Source organism: Watersipora subatra, chromosome 10, assembly GCF_963576615.1.
Source record: "Watersipora subatra chromosome 10, tzWatSuba1.1, whole genome shotgun sequence".
NCBI classification, from domain to species: domain Eukaryota; kingdom Metazoa; phylum Bryozoa; class Gymnolaemata; order Cheilostomatida; family Watersiporidae; genus Watersipora; species Watersipora subatra.
This window is the reverse complement of record NC_088717.1, coordinates 36,952,609-36,975,307: the sequence shown is the minus strand read 5'-3', so window position 1 is coordinate 36,975,307 and position 22,699 is coordinate 36,952,609. Positions and strand designations below refer to the sequence as shown.

The 22,699-nt window shown below is 35.8% G+C and overlaps 1 protein-coding gene across 3 annotated transcripts in view; it reads right to left on the bottom strand.

The window, feature by feature from the left end:
• Positions 1 to 22,699, bottom strand: part of LOC137406665 (collagen alpha-2(IV) chain-like) — a 97,319-nt gene that overhangs the window by 7,816 nt on the left and 66,804 nt on the right. Inside the window, exons 29-39 of one of the 3 annotated variants that reach the window (XM_068093275.1) lie at positions 20,950 to 21,147; positions 20,389 to 20,652; positions 19,126 to 19,269; positions 13,172 to 13,333; positions 12,917 to 13,021; positions 7,039 to 7,170; positions 6,393 to 6,545; positions 4,301 to 4,434; positions 3,434 to 3,563; positions 2,844 to 3,005; positions 1,086 to 1,232 (exon numbers count right to left, since the gene is read on the bottom strand). In XM_068093275.1, coding sequence (XP_067949376.1) covers positions 1,086 to 1,232; positions 2,844 to 3,005; positions 3,434 to 3,563; positions 4,301 to 4,434; positions 6,393 to 6,545; positions 7,039 to 7,170; positions 12,917 to 13,021; positions 13,172 to 13,333; positions 19,126 to 19,269; positions 20,389 to 20,652; positions 20,950 to 21,147 — 1,731 coding nt within the window. Of the gene's footprint in view, positions 1 to 1,085; positions 1,233 to 2,843; positions 3,006 to 3,433; positions 3,564 to 4,300; positions 4,435 to 6,392; positions 6,546 to 7,038; positions 7,171 to 12,916; positions 13,022 to 13,171; positions 13,352 to 13,897; positions 14,678 to 16,069; positions 16,357 to 18,177; positions 18,343 to 19,125; positions 19,270 to 20,388; positions 20,653 to 20,949; positions 21,148 to 22,699 lie in introns of those variants that run through there. The other 2 variants (XM_068093277.1, XM_068093276.1) reach the window with 2 other exon arrangements.

The following is a 22,699-nucleotide window of genomic DNA, read 5'->3' as shown; positions in this document are numbered from 1 at the left end:
ACCAATCTCAAGTGATAGAAAAATCTTTATACTTTTTCATGAAAACGTTTTAAACTTTACATTAGAAGCATTTAATTTGAAACAAGCCATTTGTGCTTTTGATTTATATTATAGTTTGTATATGTACATGTATCTACTAATAAATAAGTAAATATATGGACTTGTGACAGTGCTCTGATAACTTGAACGCTCTGATAATTCGAACACTTTTGCTCGGTCCCTTGAAGTTCGAGTTATCCATGTTTGACTGTATATATGTATATACATGTATATATATGTATATTTACGCCTACAAGAATTATGAACACACACGCACACACACAGTCATACTTCGACATACGCGCTTAGTGCATTTTGGGACTAAGCTCGTAATCCTGGGTATATAAATTATATATGTTCATGTGCATATATATATAAATATATATATATACATATTTATATTTATTTATTTATATATATATATATATGCACATGTACATCTGCAGACACTATCTACCTTCCTTTTAAATGACTGCTTATCGTTTTTATGCCATTGCTAGTAATTTCACCGTTCATTTTGACAGTTATGCCAGTACCAAATTAAACTTAGTCAGATATCATATTATGTAACTCTGTTATTTTGGTCTCTTACACAGATAATACATATATGTACAGTATGTCAGACATACATATGTATGTATGGCATACATATGTATGTCATACATACATATGTCAGACATACATACATATATGTCAGAGTTGTCCTCACTCTAACATTATACATCAGAGTTGTCCTCACTCTATCGTTATATTTCGGAGTTGTCCTCACTCTAATGCTATATGTCAGAGTTGTCCTCACTCTATCGTTATATGTCAGAGTTAACATGTCGCATATGTAACTCTGTTATTTTATTCCTTACACAGATAATACAACATATTATGTAACTCTGTTGTTATATTCCCTTATGCAGGTAATACATCATATTATGTAACTTTGTTATTATATTCCCTTACACAGATAATACAACATATTATGTAACTTTGTTATTATATTCCCTTACACAGATAATTCTAAAACACATAATTTTACTTTGCTTGTTACTTACCCAAATCTTGGCTCTTTGAGTTCTCATTCCCTTCCAAATGAAGAAGGCTGTATCCTGACCAAAGCAAGGTAGTTTCACGAGGGCATTGCGGGATGTTTCTTGATTGGCTATGACGAACCACAACAAAGCCAGTCTCATATGTGTTCCCTGTAAACATCGGATTGAACAACATGACTAATCCAGATTGCATAGCTGATAACAATAGGGGAAATATAACCAATTACATGTACTTTCATTTGATACAAGGAAAAATATTGATTATGAGCGGTAAACCTTGTCACACCTAAGGCAGTTCCAATTACAATTTTGTCAAGAGATTATATTCACCTATTTTCACAGCAGTATCTTTATAATAGCAGGTATTTTTCATAAATAACACTAATCTAAATGTAGACACGCAAAAAACAGGCAAAATGCTTCCAAAAAGCAAAGATGTTGAAGTCGTTTCATAGTTACTAATTTCTGCTCGTGATCAAAAGTTAAGTCACTTTCGGACTCCCAACAAGTATCCTACAAGGTGCGCATGATAAAATGTTGAAAAACACCTATCATATACTGAAACACCCGATAAGCTTTTGTTTAGTTCTACACATATCCATAAATTTAGAGCTATCTTCTACTCACAGTATTTGACTCAATAATTCATTTGTCAAAGTATTTAAACTTTTTAGCATACACAAAACCTTCTTGTTATCGAGTTAGCATTCAGTTATCGTAGCCTGAATACATTAAAATATTAAGATCTCAGGCTACGGTTTTTGTTGATACTTCAACACCCATGTGCTTATCTGCTGCCATCAAACGCCTGTATTGGTTATCATGTACCATTGTGTATTCTAATCAGACAATGACTATCTTATTTCTTTTGAAATTGTGAAGAACAAGTGATTGGAGTTGCATACCCATGCATGTGGGAAATCCAAAAGCACAGTTACTATTACCTTATGCATGTGATGATAGTGGCCTTGACGACAAAGCGGACAACTGAACGGCTAATGTTATTCAATGCATCTAAATATAGAAATAAATGAGAGAGGGACTTTTAAGGCATATTTGTGACACATAAACAAATATGGATGGGTCAGGCGCACTTTTTAATAACTTCACGTTTAAACTGTTGGTGTAACCATTGAAGCTTTGGTAGACAAAAAAAACAATGCTAAAATATTAGTAACTTTTCACGAATTTTTGGAAGGTTTAAAACATTTAAAATTCATTTTAACTAGCGAGTCTAATATAATTCTGTTTAAAAATAACTTCTGGCCTTATCAGTGTTCACATTAGTTCCACAAAACAAACATTTCCATTTCAGGTGTAACTCTATTCAGTCAGAACATGGACGCTGTTTCACTAGTTCAGCAATCTTCATGTAGAAACTAGGTATTAGTTCTGGCTATCACATGCATATCTATCGCATGAATGTTTTTTTAATTAAAGCAATAAGCTCTAAAGCTGTTAAAATGCACATGGAACCTCGTGTTCACAGCCTTCTTATAAAAACGAACTATGCTTGCATTCAATTCGGTTGTACGGAATTGGCTTTGGTAAGAGGAATCAAGACAGACCCAGACAGAAATATTAAGATGTAGCTAAGTATAACATGAGAAGTTGAAGGAACTAGAGACAAAGATGTGGCAAGAGAAAGTAGAAAATGTAGCTGAATGAAAATCAGCGTTAAAGCTGCCACCATAAGACAGTCAGTCATTGACACATCTGGCTGTAAAAAAGAGATTGACAACATTTTTTGCTGGGCAATACCTGGAGGTCCCGGATATCCTTTATCTCCCGGTGCTCCTGGTCTTCCATACTCGCCAATATCACCTATATCACCTTTCAGCCCACGAGTACCTGGATAGCCATCAGCTCCTTTGGCACCTTTGTTGCCACGTATTCCGGGTCTACCGGTGTCTCCATTAGAGCCTACCGAAAGAAAGCATTTATATCTAAGGTTAAAGTGTAGATAAGCGATTCATTATGCGATTCATTCAACATGATATGTTAAATAAATCTTTAGTAGTAACAGGTATAAGATAATAAATTGTTAATCATTAATAGTTTCATAGCATAAGTACGCAACACAGAAGTAATATCAGTAGTAGGTCTGCTATACAAAAGGAATACCGAAAGCTAAGCCTACCAAACCAAAAAAATGGCAGAGGTGAGTCTACTATAAAGAAGCAATACTAAAAATAAGTCTACTAAATCAGAGGAATATCAGAGGTGAGTCCACTATACAGAAACAATACCAAAAGTAAGTCTACTAAATCAAAAGATTATCAGAGGTACGTCCACTATACAAAAGCAATATCAAAAGTAAGTCAATAAACCAAAGGAATATCAGATGTAACCTTTATAGCCTTTCGGTCCTTGAACTCCATCTGATCCAGGCCATCCAGTGAAACCATCATATCCAGGCTGGCCTTTAGTACCATTGAACCCATCCAGGAGTTGCATGTTTCCCCTTGGTCCCCTCTCTCCCTGCATTTCAAAAGGTATTTTTAACCGAGCCTCAAACTAGTTCATGGAGTGAAAAGCAGAAGCAAACAACATGCTAAATCATGGAATATGAAGCAGAATGATTCAATAAAACATAACTTTCTCTCTACAAGTGAGCAACCAATAGAGAATGCGTTATAGATGACAGCGAGCTCCAAAATCACATCTTGGTGACAATCTTTTCAAAATAACTTTGCCGAATAAAATAACTAACAATTTCAATAACACTGCAACAATCTTCATTACTATAATAAGAGGTGTGTCCATTTGTCTGAAGCTACAGCTAGAAGTTAAGATAAAATATTGCTTTTAACAAGACTTTAACTCATGACATTAGCTTGGTAGACCGACACTCTAACACCTGCAGTAATCAACTTCCATCCAGGTTTTCAAAATAGTTCTGCAGATAGTTATTCTCTGCGCTTTATTGACTCTCCTGATGATCTCTTACAGCACGCCTGACTTCTAGGGTATTAGTTCATGATAATAACCATTTATTGTAATAGTTATGCATAGTTACCAGGACTATCACTACTAACAACCATAACAATAACCAGAACATTACCACAAGTCTTATTTTGATCACTATTCAATTTTATATGTTACGAACTTATAAATATATACAACTTATACGAACTTACATGTATATACTACTTACATAACTTGTGAACATGGCAAGTGCAGCTAAATTAGCTGTCAAGTAAGATGGACTGACTTACTGGTAATCCATCAAAGCCTGGTTGACCTTGCAGACCTCGATCTCCACCAATACCAGGCAGACCGACCAAACCAGGTTGTCCTTTCTCTCCTCGACGACCTACCAGTCCTTCAAATCCTTTGTCACCTTTTTCACCTACAGAAGACTACCTGCATGAGTCTACAGTAACAGGTAAGGTTGATGTTTAGAAAAACTATGACATGTTAAAGAAGTGGCTGCAGGTTTTTGACATCGGTTAAAAGCTGAACCGATGCAGGTGTTGTCACAAACCTAAACATAACAAGATTGGCAGTACTGTAACTGCAGTATGTATCATATCTCATGTGAGTTTGGACAAAAAAGGTAGCATATTAACAGCTGACATGACTGCGGTTCCAAATTACACAATCATCCATTCATAAAAGCATCTCGTGTTAACGATTTCAGCCAAAGCTTATAGAGGAGGGTTGAAATTGCTGTTCTTCTGAGTTTTTTTAACTACAGTCAAGTTGCTTCAATTTTAGTCTTAAAATATATTGCTAGTCAGGTGACCTCAAACATAAAAAAAACAATAGCAATTGGTGGAAAAATACCAATATTTTCTGATAAAACTTCATAAAATTTTATGCAAACTCGTCTTTGAAAGTCAACCTGTACAAGCAGTGCTGTTGCTATGACTAACTGTTAGGTCTGTCATTTCCCTGACCATCATATGTCACACATTGATTCCTTTAGGAAAGATGCAGTACCACAAATGATGAACACACAAACTGTACTTGGCTTTTACAGCCCTAGCAACCAAACTGCATTAGGATCTGACACAGAAAATATGCTCTACAGGTTAGTTGCCTGTTAAAACTTCTTCACGAATGTTGAATTTACAAGATTGAAATTACATACTGAAACGTAAAATACCAAGTTACTAATTAAAATTATATGACGCAAAATAGAAAATAAAGTAGTAGAGTTGCAGAGTAAAATACAAAAGTTTAGGCAAAAATATTGGTCTAGCACAAAAATAATAATTTTAGCTACACAGGCAGATGCCGGTAACAATGGGCACACACTACTGGCAGTGTTGATCCAGCATGTTAATGGTTGCTAAAATCACTTTTGTGCAATTTTCATGCCATAGCAATGTTCTGTTGAAAATGAGCGAACTTGTTTGGTCTACATAAAAACAACTTTGAACATGTAGGTTCCATAGTGAGTACATTGCTAGACCAAATGCCATTAAAAAGCGACAAGTATTTATCAGGCACCACGGATATAAGATAGTTCTGTGCAGTTACTCAGGCCTAAGCACAATACCCACTACTGAATATCAGCGCTGTAAAGCATCAGGCCTTGTACACAAGGCGTTTGGTGTTTGTTAGCAATGAAAATGAGCCAAGGTTATGCTGAAATATTGATGATACCACTTTGGGATCTGCACAAATACTCATGTAGCAATTTTAGAAAGGGAGAATGTTTTGCTGACAGGGTGATTAGATTAGACAGATTAATCAGATGAGACAGATTAGCTTGTCTAATCTGGTCAACCTTTAACTGATTAATAAATTTGAACAAATTTCCATGTCATTTCACTTAAATTTCAAGAGCAGGTGCTTTTTCCTATAAATGCATGCTAATAATCTTTAGCTCTGCCATCTATTTTTGGCAAGAACATAGTCTTGTTGGTCAAAAACAAAAGACGAGCGATGGCATATAGACCTTTGGTAAAGATCAAGCGAGAATACCAAGTCACAAAAAACTTGACTTGCTTGTTTCTGAATGAATTGCGGGACATTTGGTCCGAGCTTTGGAGATATTTGCTTATAAAACTGTAACACACTAAAAATTTAAAATGTCGTGTGGTGGAATCACTTGTGATGTGGAGTCGAGCATTTGATGGAAATTTACAAAGCATGTTTGTAAACTTGAATGTTACAATCTCAAGTAGATGTTTGGCATCGCTTAGTTAACACACTAGTAATTTAATAATTACAAAACTTGAACGACTACAAACTGACCATAATTGGTAAACATTCAAGTATGAAGTGTTAGGGTCACTACTATTAAAAATAAGCTACTTTCAGATTATGAGGTACATCTATAAATATCAAAGGTATTACCATCAGGCCCAGGAAAACCATCTCCTCCCTCTAAACCAGGCAGCCCATCTAATCCTGGTAATCCAAGAGGCCCGTCTTCACCATCATCACCTCGGTCTCCCTTTTCACCAGGGAACCCATTATAGCCAGTACGGCCCTTCTCGCCATCAGGACCTGAACATTTGCGGCACCATAAAACAGATTAGCTAATATGACCTTGTTGCTCATTTGGCAGTGCAGGGAGCATAGAATTGCTGAACTAGTATTGCAAATTGGTAAAATAGAGACTAGAATGCATACAATAAATATATAAACAGTAAATAGCTAGTATATAAGGCTATTCAACAGAAAAATTTGCTTAAAAATTCAACAAAAAATCATATAAAACGTACCAGGTATAATCTATGAGTCAACAATTTTCAATGTGCTACGACTTATGACCGTTTACATTATAAGTCCAAACGATCGTTAACCTGCGAGTTAAAACCTATCTAGGTCACAACTCAAACACTGTCTGGTCTAAGTTTGTACGGCAATAGATTATTCAAAAAGCTACAAAAACTATGAAAGAAACACAAAATATTATTGATTACAAGATTTCCAGAAATAAAACTAAGCAACGAGCCAATTATTGACTACAAAATGAAATGTTAGCACTTGAGCGTACCAGGTTCCCCATTTGGACTGCCAAAACCGCTATCTCCTTTCTCTCCTCTAACTCCTTTGAAGGCGATACCGAGTTCTCCCTTAGCCCCTTTGAAACCATTGAAGCCATTTTCCCCAGGTGGACCAACGTTGCCTGCAAAAAATATGAATTGATGGTTACTATAACATCGCTAATTTACTCTCATAGTACAAATTTACTAAAAACTCCAAAAATGAAACTACTAAAGAGATTAAATTCTTAACTCTTCTGCTACTGCGCTAAATTCGCTATTTTGACCAAATTAAATGAAAAGGATTTTGGAAAAATTTAGTAAAGAACGAACGCAATGAATTACTTATAGCCATGACGATAGCGATCTGGTTTTTTCGTTTTGAAAAATAATTAGTAATGAAATTGCTTAGCAAAAAGATATTTGAATGATTGCGCAGGATTGGCAACAAGGTTGTTTATTTGGAAACAAAATTTGATTGGTCTAGCTAATGTGTAGGCTTCGTAATGAAAGAAAAAGTGAAACTCTAATGATAAGCTGATTCATTGGCTTACGACCTGTACTTCTATAACCGCGATAGCTGATACATCGGCCGACGATAGCGAAAGAGCTAAGGAAAGTTTTTTTCTATTCTAAAGGCAGATTATCTAACGAAATGACAAATACGATAAGAATAATATGAATAATAAGAATGGAATAACTAAAGGCTGGTTCACTCTATCCCTATATGTCAGAGTTGCCCTCACTCTATCACTATATGTCAGAGTTGTCCTCACTCTATCGCTATATGTCAGAGTTGTCCTTACTCTATCGTTATATGTCAAAGTTGTTCTCACTCTATCGCTATATGTCAGAGTTGCCCTCACTCTATCACTATATGTCAGAGTTGTCCTCACTCTATCGCTATATGTCAGAGTTGTCCTCACTCTATCACTATATGTCAGAGTTGTCCTCACTCTATCGCTATATGTCAGAGTTGTCCTTACTCTATCGTTATATGTCAAAGTTGTTCTCACTCTATCGCTATATGTCAGAGTTGCCCTCACTCTATCACTATATGTCAGAGTTGTCCTCACTCTATCGCTATATGTCAGAGTTGTCCTCACTCTATCGCTATATGTCAGAGTTGTCCTTACTCTATCGTTATATGTCAAAGTTGTTCTCACTCTATCGCTATATGTCAGAGTTGTCCTCACTCTATCGCTATATATCAGAGTTGTCTTCACTCTATCGCTATATGTCGGAGTTGTCCTCACTCTATTGCTATATGTTAGAGTTGTCCTCACTCTATCGGTATATGTCAGAGTTGTTCTCACTCTATCGCTATGTCAGAGTTGTCCTCACTCTATTGCTATATGTTGGCATTGTCCTTACAGCAATTGTTCATCGATTATGTGCACCGTAAACCGAAGGCATCATCAAGACAATGCGAATACATCGAAAGAGATCTCAGCCGTCAAACTTTCCTGATATTTCGCTGAGCATCCCCGACAGCCTGTGCAAAATGTATCACTTCAGCAATGGTGTTTGGCTGTCGCGGATCGCTTAAACCATTATTTTATGACATTTGCTGTGAAACTAGCATTTTGTCGTTTCTGCGACCGCATAGTATAATGAGAACGAAATGTTGCAAAATTTCGCGAATGGGTTTGTGATAGAGCAAACATTGTTATCGCCGAAGTATTGTGTGATTAACATTGACCTATGGGGATATAGTGTATACCAGCCTTTATAGTACAATGTACATGTATGATAGAAGCACCATTGCCTAGACACAACTCCTTGAAGGTTGACTTGCAACAAAATTCACATTACAGTTATTTGGTATCAAAAGATTCACCATGTCTTACTCTGTTGTGTTGTAGGTGCCAAATACGTGGAAATGTGATTACAAGCTCTTAAAAGCTCAAAAACGAACGGCTGCCGTAGATTGGAATCTCTATTTCTCTGACGTAGTCATTACAGTTTGGTTATCGTCTTGTCACGGGATGTTCTCACGTGAATTGAAAGGCCAATAAAAAGCTCAATATAAAACTTATCTTAGCACTAGTTTATGACAAACACTTCAGGTTTTACCGAAGACCTCGTATCAAATATAGATGCTCGCTACTTTACAATTTTTTTTCGGTATTATTCAACCATCAAGTCGTAATCTGATCACGTCACCCAATACTTCGCAAATAATTTTTGCAGCACTTTTTGATTATCACAGGTGACCAACAGACTCGTCATGATTATCAGACAATGATATGTGCTCCTTCGAGCTAAGGTTAAAAGTTTAACGATTTTTTACGGTAAGTTATAAGATATCAGTGCTAAAAGTGACAGCATTACAATGACGATAAAACAGACACGTAAGAACAACAGACATGGCTTTATTGAATGCGTGAAGTATATTTGTGAAAATATTTCGACGAATGAGGTTGCATGAAAGTGTAAACAGAAACCATCCTGTCACAACAACGTCCCATTTGAACCGTTATGGAAAGCGAATGCAAACTACGGCGGTCTCGTGTGGCTGCGATTAACTGTTCATTTTTTAGCTTTTAATAGCTTGTAATCACATTCCCACATATTTTGCACCTACAACACAACAGAGTGAAACATGGTGAATCTTATGATATCAAATAACTGTAATGTGAATTTTGTTGCAAGTCAACCTTTAAACAAGCCATAGAAACAAGAAACACTACTTCTGTATGTATGTATTTATTTTCATTATTTTAATATGCAACATTTAAAAGATAAGAAATTTGTAGAAAACGAGGGTCCATATGCGCAATAGCAGAGCTAATCATGGCGCCGAACCCAAGTCAGCAGACAAAGCAGCTAAAAGTCAATAGACCTAAGCTATCCCAGTAATCCAAGCAGATGTTGTTTCAAAGTCACTTTAAATTTGTGAGCATTGGCAATCAAGCATAGACTGCCAGGCAATAGGTTCCAAGCCCGTGCCATCTGATAAGAGACCTGTCTATGTCCACATGTAGTAGAAGAAGACGGGAGTAGAAGAGATAGTAATGAATGTCTAGTAGGGTAGGCTGGATGTGATGAAGGACGGTTGTAGAATTTATTATGCGCTAGAATACAAATGCGTAAAGTATTAAGTTGATGAATAGGTAAAATGTTACTAAGTTTAAACAGTGAAGCATAAGAATATGTGGGAGGTTTATGATAAATGATTCTAAGTAATCTTTTCTGTATGGTATTTTATTTAGGTATGTAACAGGTGCATTACCCCATGCCTCAATACAGTATATTATTTTACTGTTTATCAAGCTGATGTATAGTAATATGAGGGTAGTAGTAGGAAGATAACTAGAAGCTAGGTAAATTAAACCTAAGCTTTTGTAAAGTCGTTGTCTTAAATTAGCTATATGAGCGGACCAATTTAGTGTTTGATCTATAGTTACACCGAGGAATTTTATGTTGTTTGTCTCAGAAATAGATAAATGATTCATTTTTAAATTTCCAGCTAGCAAAAATTTGTTTTGTGGGTTTTTTATTACAATATAATTTGTTTTATCAATATTTAATGTAATTTTATTTTGATTACACCAGCTTTTTATTTTGTTTAGTCCAGAGTTTATTGTATCAATCTAATCATTTATTTTATTTGAACAACAGAACAAGTTTGTGTCATCAGCAAAGAGGATTGTTTTAAAGTTTCTAGAAAAATCAATTAGATCATTTTTAAGCTTTTAAGTTTGTCAAGCAGAATTCGATGATCAATTGTATCAAAAGCCTTTGAAAAGTCTATAAATATGCCCAAAATAACCTTTCTCTCGTTTAAGGCAGCAAATGTGTAATTTGCAAATTCAATAAGAGCCTCACTAGTTCCTTTTTCCTTTTGAAATCCATATTGATTTTTGCAAATAATGTTTTCTGGATCAATATGAATGTGAATCTGAGAATTTATTTTTTTCAAATATTTTTGAAAAAACTGGTAAAACAGATATGGGACGGTAGTTATTACAAGAAAATGAACTTCCTCTATTTTTGTATATCGGTAAAACCTTTGCACCTTTCATAGCATCAAGAAAAGTTTCTGAACTAATACACCTTTTTATTATATCAACAAGTGGTGATACAATATAATCTGAACATATTTTTACTAATTTGGCAGGCTCTCGATCAATTCCTTCTGCTTTTTTATCATTCAATTTTTTTATTTCATCTAAGATATTTTGTTCATCAACTGGTTGAACATGAAAAGCTTTATAGGAAGCACTTTGATTTATTACCATATGAGTTTCTGTAGGTATGGCATTGGCTAATAGAGGTCCTATTTAAGTAAAATGCTTGTTAAAACATGAGGCAATTTGAATCAGATCACGGAGTTCAATATTAGTTTCAGGATCTGGCAGCTTTTTTATTTGTGTGGATTTTGGCATTTTTAATCTGCAAGCATTATTTATAGTATTCCAAAGCTTTCTAGGGTCAGATTCTTCTGAAATAGTCTTATTAAAATAGCTTGCCTTTGCTTGTTTAATCATAGTGGAAATTTCATTTCGTAGCTTAATGTATTTATCACGTAATCGAGGGCTAGAAGGAAAAGCTTTGAATCCTTTGTATAATTTGTCTTTGGATCTAATTTTAGATTTAAGTTTCCTCATTAACCAAGGACATGTTTCTTTTGATTCACCATTATTTCTTTCGTAGGTGCCAAAATATCAAAAGTTTCAACAATTTTATGAAGAAAGTTTTCGTAGGCTTGGTTTACATTTTTTACATTGTATACAGCTTCATTCCAGTTTATATCACCAAATACAATCTTGATGTCATCAGTTTTTATGTTATTAAAACATCTTTTTGCTATTTTTTCAGGCAAGTTAGTATTCAAATTTTCAAAGCAAGCAAATATCGGAAAGTGTTCGGATGTGTCTTTCTCAATTGTTCCGCAGACTATTTCATATAAACTGTATAAACAGTTAGCAGACTGTATAAACATGATAGCAAACAACTAAAATCTAACTGATTGCCAAAATACATCAGAGTTATTAAACAATTGCCGTTCCTAACGTCAAACTTGTTGACAAATTTCTTCTGTTGAAATTGTGTTTTTAGTGGTAAAATACAAAAAAAAAGATTTTTTGAGATGATATTAGGGCAAATGAAATTCATGATTTCATCTGATATTTTCCAAAAATTATCATGAATGAGATGACTAAATTTTACTACATATCAGTAACATTTGTAGAGGAAAACAGCCTGTTGGTTGCCAGGTCAGCGCAGATAAGCAAAACGGCCAGAAGTCCAGCTGGTCCAGACACAAAATAGATTGCGATAGACTTCGCAAGCGGCTGGCTGAAAGGTTGAGCCGAGAGCCTATAGAAAGGGGAGGACTCGCAAGGGAGAAACAGAAGTAATAGCACCTTCTCTGTATGATGTTATATATTGTACTATATGTTTATACAAATGTAGTCTTATACGTATTCATGATGAGTTATTCTGCGACATTAGTGTGGCAATTAAAAAGTCGGCTGACCTACTTTATAGAAGTCGCTATAAACGAGGTCAATCGATGAGATTGCTAGAAAGAGTTAAGATGCCATTATCTTAACATTGGTGAGCAGACTTTAAACCACACTCCAATTATTACTCAATTCCGAGCTCACGCATACATATTATTGGTCTGGAAAGCCACTGAATCATGCAAGTGCGTTGTTTACTTGACCATCTCTAACCAAAACAACAAATCATCGAAGACCTGTCAGAATCCCAATAGCTCTATCAGATTTGCTCTCCAACCAAATTTATTAAACCTACCACGAGTCTACTGTTTTGGAGTCTGATATGAAACCGTTTTCATAAGTTGGCCCTCAGCTTTAGTAACTTACTTCAATGAGTGGCTCACAATGTTGGAATTACTTGCATGTAGGTCAAACTTACCAGGAATTCCAGGATTTCCATTTTTTCCTCTATCTCCTTTGTCTCCTTTTGTACCAATGATTACAGGTGGGTCGTCTCCAGGTTCACCGGGCATGCCTATCTCCCCTTAAAGTTAAAAACGGATCTATTCACATATTGTAAAAACTAGTTTTAGTAACTTTTTGAAAATAGTTTTGTAGAATTGTTTATATACATGTAACATCAAATGTTTGTCAGCATTTTCTATCTGCTGCCTCAGATCTTTGGCTAGTTTACCTGCAAAGCCAGGAGGACCTTGCAATCCAGGATCTCCTCGAGCACCGACTGGTCCAATAATTCCTTTTTCACCAATTAGACCCGGAAATCCATCTAGACCTCGAGCTCCTTTCTCACCATCTCGACCCTTTTCTCCAGGCAAACCATCTAAGCCAGGTTCTCCTTTTGTTGCAACACCACCTTGCAACAAAAATCTTAGCTATAATCATTGTAAATAGACATGTTTTATACAGAACATGATTCCGTAAGTCTTGTGAGCAGAACTTTTAAGGTACAGTACTGGGCTTTAAGTATCTTTCTCAAAATGCTCTATACCAATATATGAAGAACATTGAGTGTAATATTATATAATGCACACATGGCACTGGAAGTGCAAGCATACTAAAACCAAAAAGTTATAATGAAATTAACTTGACACCCATGGTTTTTAGTTCAGTGTCTAATATGACCTTAAAGTCGTAGTGGTAGAAATAAAAGTACTAACTTCAACTTTCTCTCAGAATTTAGCCTCAGCTCGAAAAAGTAGAAGCTTGATTGCTTCACTGGCCAAGCTTGAGTTGACTGACAAAGCTGACGCAACGCTAAGTATAGTAAAATGGCTGATATAAAGAGGTTAGACAAAGATATACATTGTTAATAATTTAACATTTAATAAGGGTAGGCATTACCTGATGATGTCACTCTGATCAACATCTTAACTCACTGACTTAGAGAATACTCAAAAAGTTACAAAACAAATCTTGTAACATGTATTGTTCATCATGAAGTTGAGTGAGTAGCAAATAACACAGCCGCTAACACTTGATTATAGTAAATTACTAAGCAAAAAATGATACCGTCTGTAATATCCTATTTACAAAAAATATACTAGCACCAAATTAGACCCAATTTTAAAATAGAACTTTCATTTAAAAAAAATACATATAAAATTATTAGCATATCCTTGTTAAGAAGGAAAGGAACTATATCCGCTACAAGTCCTAGAATACATGTACATAACAAAAAGCTAAATTCCAGGGTATGCACTACTATTATAACACTATTACATAATCTATATCAATGGTTTATCAATAACAACCATAACTAAGGTCACTTCTCATCATATAAAATCACAACAATGCTTTTGATAATCTCAGTTCATAGTGGATATGGTCAGCAGTATTGATTAACAACTATTTTTGTTGAAGATGCAAATATATTCTATAAATTAGAATTTTTCCATCATTTTGACATCATGTCTAGAGCATCCATTGGCATCTTTAAGCAAACTTGGCAACGGCTGATTTGTTGCATGTGATTTGGGCCCTTCAATGTTGCAGGTTGAGGGGACCTAAAGGTGTCGCGAACATCCATGGCATTCAGCCAAAAACTGAACTCATTTGCAAAGTAATGGCATGAGCCTCTGGCTCCATTGCACTCAATAAAAGGAGACGTTCTGAAACTTTCCAAACAGGACCCTGGTGATGAAAGATCCTGGCCACCTCCTTGAGCACCTGCCCCTGTATGCTAAAATATAACATAACCGTAAACCAAACACTGATAAAAGATAAGATACTGAAGATGTGTTCTTACTTCTAAAATGGTGGCTTTGCGATGGTGGCTGAAGGATAAAATAGATTTATCCTATAGGTATTACAGCTAATGTCAAAACTAGGCAATAAGTAAGTCTTGTTACGCACACTAGCACCTGCAGAGCTTTGTCAGTCAGAACAGAATTTGAATAACTAATCATTTAAGATTTGTGGCAAGGAAGTGCTGACTTGATCATAAACACAAATACAGTAGTTTCTTGCTACTTCGTGGGTCACCTTTTGTGGTTTCAGTACTTCGTGGTTGAAAATGTTCATTGAAAAATAAAAAATAAAAGAAAATCATTCGAAAAAAATTTAAAATACATGACCATACACGCATAAAATACATAAATACAAACATGTGACTTCATTTGAACAATGAACCCAGTTAATCATAAATATGATTATTCAGAACAGATGAAGTCTAAGCTATGCGCGTACTACATAAGTGTATTCTCTGGCTTAAAATACTGGGACTGAAGTTGATATATAAACTGAAAATCAATCAAGATTTAATTAATTTGATTGAACTTGATTTAATCAATCAAGTTCAATTTACTTTCTTGAAATAAAATGAAAACAATATGTTAAGAAAGCAGTTTAAGTTTTCTGGCGCTAAAATTTTGGCTCATATGTATAAATTAGCAAATAAGTTTCTATTTTGTGGATTTTTACTTATCACGGAGGACGCCCGTGCCCATTAACCGCGAAAGGTGAGGAATTACTCTATGTTAGATATCTGATGCCTGCCATATTTTAGGTTGTCGCTATAATAGGATCGCAAGAAATTAGTGTACGGCAGACAAACCTCAAATATTTGTGAGAAATTTCATAAACAATGATGCAATATTACAAAACATAAAAAACTAGGTTAGTTTGAACATAACCTAGTGCAAGTTAGAGTAAGTTATACTGCATATTCCCACCTCTATCTTCGCAGTTAAGCATCTTCCAGTATACATTTTCATTCACATTCTCTAAAGTACAGTAAACACCTTTGTATCAATTGGTGTTTGTTAACTAATTTTTATATTTCTTTTTACATCTAACATGTAAAATCAAACCCACAGGTAATTGCTCAGCGATATTACCTGCGGGTTTGATTAAAAAATTATAGCATCTTCAACTGTGAAATGAACTAAACTAATTCCAGCGCATTCTTTGGGAATATTCACTCCAAAGTTCGATAGTATTAGAACACGAAGCAAGTTCCGGAACCGTTTTATTTTAAAGTAGACGGAGTGGTTTGACTAAATATAACTTTTTTTTACAGTGCAATAGCAGAAACAGATAGTCGTGACCGACTGGTGTGACGAAAGTGACTTACCATTGCAAAACTGTATCCAATCCAGAGTCCTTTCCAGCCGACAGGACATGAAGGGATGTTAGCTGTTTGGCTATGAACAGCTAACATATTAGTCGGGCTCTCACAGACCGAGCACTTGCTGATGTAAGGTTCTATTGCATCTTCTTCTACAGGCATCATGGGTATTGCCGCGGTCGTTGAGAGCCAGAAGGATTTGTCATTGCGACTGGCATAATTGCAGACATTCATGAAATCACAGAAGAGGAAGGGCATGGTGGAGAACAAAGGCAGGCATGATCCGCTTGAACCTGGTAATTAAAGATAAGAATAGTAGCCACATAGCTAATAATCATAGCTATATCACAGGTCTTAGATCAAGAAAGATAGCTACATAGCTAAAGATTATAGCTACTTCAAACCCAGGATATCAAGATTGCTATACAAATAATTAATGACCATCGTTAGGTCAATGTCTCATCTCAAGAATGCTAGCTAGATAGCTAATAATCATAGCAATGTCGTAGGTTTTGTATTAAGAATGCTAGTATGTAGCTATGAGCCATACTTATATCACAGGCATCATGGTAGGAATGCTAGCTACATAGCTAATAGTAATTGCTACGTAGAAATAATAAAATAAATGTATAACAAGGTAAGTGTCATCTTTAATGAATGAAAATAGGGTGTGATGCTCGCCTAGCCAACTTGTAGCCAACTCCTCGGATACACTGTAGGTATCAGCATGCGAAATAAAAACACTCCTAAAATAGCGTCCTCCATAGATCAAAGTTAAAAGCTTTCGAGGCAGTAACTGGTTTTCCTACATTGCACATTTAAAGCCTGAACCATAACTAAAACAATCTAGAACTTTCTGGCACAGATTTTCTAGCACAGACTTTCTGGCGCAGACTTTCTGGCGCAGACTTTCTGGCGCAGACTTTTTAGAACTACTATTTTTATACCAAAACTTTTTTTAGATTTATATACAGTAAATAAATAACACAATGATAATAAAAAGAAAACGGCAAAAAACATTTCATTCATGAAACTTCGACATAATACCTTTTTTTTGAAAGACATAAAAAATAAACTAAAAACTTATTTTAGTTTGGCATATTTCACTCTTTCAGTTCAGTATTTCTCTTAATGTTTAATTGCACATTTTCCTGATGATTCCTGGCCATGCTGGTTAATTTAATTAAAACACTGGATTGCAAAGTAACTCGACTTGCGCACAGCTCAAAATGAGTATCATGCGAGTCATGGAAATATAGTGCACAAGTCACACTGACATCTTAAGTTTGGATTCTCCCTTTATATAAGTTTTTACATTCACATCGCCCAAGTTTAATTGGAGGATCTTATGAAATATATCTGTCAAATACGTGAATGTAGCTGTTATGTACAAATTTTCTCTTCTACTTTTACTTAAAACTTATTGAGCCATAAGGTACAACAAAACATGGATAAATTCTAAACTTGTAACCGGCATCAGAAATCATCACGCCAAAAAGTACTGCGCCAGAATGTTTGCGCCAACAAGTCCCACTGTGCACGGATTGTCATGGCTGGTAATTGAACCCAGTGAATGCAAAATTGAGTTTCATATTAAATAAAAGAGTGAATGCAGTCCAGTAAAGGAGAGGTGGTGGTGTAGTGATACAAAAACATCATACTAGGGCTATTATTCTGAAATCAAACGCCAATATGTCAAACATATTCCATACTCTTACTCTTTGTTTTTTTGAAAAATAGTTCCAAGGTCAATGTCAAACTGAATATCTATAAATTATCGATCTTTGGCTTTGCTAACTATTTTGGGTGGAGAACATTGAACCAGCCCTTCCAGCAACTTACACTATGGTGAAAATTGAGATTACTTACTCAGGAATGCTGTTTGCTTTATCTTTTGCTGGTAGTCCAGCACTTGATGGAACGCATACACACACACGTGCGCGCGCACACACACACACATATATATACATATTTTTTTGTAAATATATATTTTATATATATATTAAAATATATATATATATATATTAAAATATATATATATTAAAATATATATACATTGACTTTTAATTATCAAACTATAGCGAAAAGTCTGGCAGTAGATTTAGTATATTTACCAAGGCTCTGGCTGTGGGAGCGTTCATTGCCTTCCATGTAGAGAAAACTGTAGCCACCCCACAACTTCTTCAAGCCGAGTGGACACACTGGCTCTCTGGCTTGTTGGCTGTGCCGTACGAGCAGGTAGCCTGTGGCTCGTGAGCGTCCTGGTGTTCCTGGGAATCCTGCAACACGCATTATGTGGTTTATTGTTGGTGAACCAGGGTCTTTGAGCGTAACTTTATGAACATTTAACGGGCGGGTATTCCAGCATTGAGTAGCATATGCCAAAAATCCTGGCCACCGGTATTCCGGCATTCATGTACATGTAGCTCTGTGTACAAACAAGTACACTGTCTCCAAGTAACAAATTAGTCAAATTAATTCTGACACAGAGCGTTAGACTGAAAATCTTACTTCCATGTTTTACCATTTTTGAATATCTTTAACATTTCCATCATTATTACAGCAATTTTAGTGGGATAATATGACAAAAAATTCTGATACGATTCTGATACGGTGTTGGAAGTGATAGAGATAACGACGTTAATAAAGAATTATGTGATACTAACTATAATTTTGATAATAATAAAAAAGATCAACAATGAATATGATGAAGAGCTCGATGAATATAATGAGACTGCAAAAATTTCCGGAATTTGTTAAAATTGTATGAATGTTGATGTTTTTAGCCGAAAAATGTTTAAACATTTTTTTATTTTATGACAAATGTAGTGTGTTGTTAGACTTGTTTGCTGATGCATCACCATATATCAGTTAATTATGAGCAGATTAAGATATATTTACATATTATATTTATATATTTAATTAACGTTTCAAAATGTCCTACTGTTTGGTAAATTGCCTGGGGATACTGACACATATTGATGAGGACGGCCAGGGTTTAAAGGTCTAATATTAATAATGCTGTACGAGTTGACTAAATCAATTTTTATGGAAGTAGTTACCTCTCTCTCCTTTTGCTCCAGGTCTTCCCTGAAACCCTTTGGCACCTTCACTTCCTTTCTCACCCTCTCTTCCAGGGAAGCCGTTTAAGCCAATGTACCCATCATCTCCTGTCATACCATCACGTCCAGCATATCCCTTGTCTCCTGATAAGAAGATAGCATGCTGGCTATAAGTTACCGTCAACTGTAGGATATTTCTGTGTTAGCACCTATTCTATAGAATCATTAAAGGTTGACTTGCAACAAAATTCACATTACAGTTATTTGATATCATAAGATTCACCATGTCTCACTCTGTTGTGTTGTAGGTGCAAAATATATGGAAATGTGATTACAAGCTCTTAAAAGCTCAAAAACGAACAGTTAATCGCAGCCACGCGAGACCGCCGTAGTTTGGATTCTCTTTCCAAAACGACTCAAATGGGATGCAGCTGTGAGAGATGGTTTCTGTTTACACGTTCACGCAACCTTACTCGTCGAAATATTTTCACAAATATTCTTCACGCATTCAATAAAACCATGTCTGTTGTTCTTACGCGTCTGTTTTATCGTCATTGTAATGCTGTCAGTTTTAGCAGTGATATCTTATAACTTACCGTAAAAATTCATTTAACTTTTTAACCTTAGCTCGAAGGAGTACATATGATTGTCTGATAATCATGACGAGCCTGTTGGTCACCTGTGATAATCGAAAAGTGCTGCAAAAATTATTTGCGAAGTATTGGGTCACATGATCAGGTTACGACTTGCCGATTAGACCAGGTCGAAACAAAACTGTAAAGTAGCGAGGATCTATATTTGATACGGGGTCTTCGGTAAAACCCGAAGTGTTTGTCATAAACGAGTACTATGATAAGTTTTATATTGAGCTTTGTATTGGCCTTTCAATTCACGTGAGAACATCACGTGACAAGACGATAACCAATCTACGGCGGCTTTTCGTTTTTGAGCTTTTAAGAGTTTGTAATCACATTTCCACATATTTGGCACTTACAACACAACAGAGTAAGACTTGGTGAACCTTTTGATACCAAATAACTGTAATGTGAATTTTGTTGCAAATCAACCTTTAACATTAGGGTTTGAGTTTGACAAGGTTTAACACATCATTTTAAGTACCTGTAAATTATTCCAAAACTTATAATATCACTCAAACTGCTACTGCTATGGTGCTATTAAATTAGAGTAAATTATTTTTATCACAGTATAATTTAAAATTTTGTTATTTATTTTGTACACATGAACAAAGAGTCCAATACTGACCAACTATTCCAGGAGATCCATTTTGACCAGGCATTCCCTTTGGACCGGGAGCACCATTTTCTCCACGGTCTCCTTCTTGTCCTGGTTCCCCTTGTGCTTGTTTATTATCTCCCGGCAGTCCAGGCTCTCCTTTTTCACCTGGATTTCCAACTGGTCCTACTGGCCCAGGGAGTCCTTTGCTACCAGGAATGCCTCGTTCTCCAGGCTCTCCTGGAAGCCCGATCAATCCCGTCATGCCTTCTTCGCCCATTTCACCTTTGATACCTGACAACATTAAATCAATGTGTGAAAATATAGATAAACTGCCATCAGCCCATGCTACACAAAAGAGCTCAGCTATTTTTAAAAAAAAAACTAAATAAAAGGTATCGTACTTCTTGGAAGATAGAGGCATAATTTATTTACTCGTATCACAGCATTATTTTTTGCTAAAATCAACCTTTTATGTTATCCATAATCCATGGAGGAAAGGTTTGAACCAAATACTTCTATTTTTAAAAACTTACTTCTAAAATCTTGCCTGCTAACAATCATTTATGCTCAGTTTATATTGCTATATACCTGGTTGGCCCAGAGGCCCCGGTTGACCTGGATTTCCAGGTCGACCCATTCTTCCTGGCTCTCCTTTTAATCCAAGTTTCCCTTTCAAACCTTTGAAGCCCTTTTCACCAACCATGCCATCAAGACCATCATTTCCAGGCTCTCCTTTTGGCCCAGGATCTCCTTTTGAGCCAAAAAATCCAGGATACCCTTTATCTCCTAGAAAATAAGAAACAACCATAACAAGAATGCTTCATAACAGGCAATGCTTAATTGATTACCAGTCTTGCTACAGGGCAGCGTAATCATTGCTAGACTTGAGTACATAATGAGATGCTAAAAATTTTCTTTTAGACGCACAAAAGCTAAACAGAATCTGTGTCACCATTTACTCTAAAAAAAATGTGGACGTTAAGGCATTGGTCAAATATTATCAAAGTTTCCATGAATCTAGCAAGAAAAATCATCAATGTAGTGTTTTATTAATTAGTAAAACATGTCAACTCGAGACCTTAATACTTTTGGATACATGAAAAAAATGTCCTTGTTTTATTTTCGTATAGCCAAAAGTATTGAGGTATTGGGCTGATATGGTTTGCTAATTAACAAAACTCTACATCGATTATTTTTCTTGCTAACTTCATGGAAACTTTGATAATATTTGGCCAATGCTTCAATGTCCACACTCACTTCTAGAGTAAATGGTGACAAGTTTTGTATAAACAAACAAGTTTTACTAGTAGTCGAATTGCTAGTGCAATTTGACTACTCATAGACACGAACAGTTTCTTCCCTATGCAATGCTAGTCTAAAACATATGGTTGCTTTTCTGCCTCGTTACCGGTTTCTCATAGTATGCAAGTTCAGCCATAGCATCCTTACAAGTCAGAGCAGAGCTAGCAAGTCATGTGTCAATTGTAGTGTGCCAAAACCCCCTCTCAATAAAAATACGAGGTTTGATCCAAAAGTTCCCGGAATGGAGTTGTATACACTTGCGTATTTGCATGAAGAGAAGTACTCAGACAGTTGAAATGTTAAATACTGCTTTTGGAGAGGCCGTTCTAAAGAAAACAGAAGTTTTTGAGTGGCACAAACGTTTTCGTGAAGGTAGAGACAGCACTGAAGATGATGTGAGGTCTGGCAGACCAGCGTCGGCAAGAACTTGCTCGTCAATTGACAGTGTGAGGTCAATAGTTATGGCAGATCGTTGTTTAACTATTAGAGAGATATCTGGAGAAACTAGACTTGGTTTTGAAACTGTCCAAAGAGTTTTATCGGACGATTTGAACATGAGAAGAGTCGCAGCAAAGTTCGTACCACGCTTGCTAACTGATGACCAAAAGGAGCTCAGGATGCACATTTGCTACGATTTTAAGGAAGCTTTATGGAATGATAAAACTTTCTTTTGAAAGTAATAACTGGGGATGAGTCTTGGATGTATGGTTACAACCCAGAGACTAAATTCCAACCTAGCCAGTGGAAGTCTCTGGACTCACCAAGACCGAAAAAGTTGAAGATGTCTCAGTCAGGTATAACAACCATGCTGATAACATTTTTAATCATGGAGTAGTACACCATGAGTACTTACCACAAGGTACTACTGTAAATCAATATGTTTATATTGAGATTTTGAGATGTTTTAGGAAAAGAGTTGGGCGCAAAAAACCTGAACTGTAGCACACAGGTTCATGGGTGCTGCACCATGACAAAGCACCCGCCCACACTGAAATTTCTGTAAAGCAGTATTGTGTTAAAACAACATGGCCGTTCT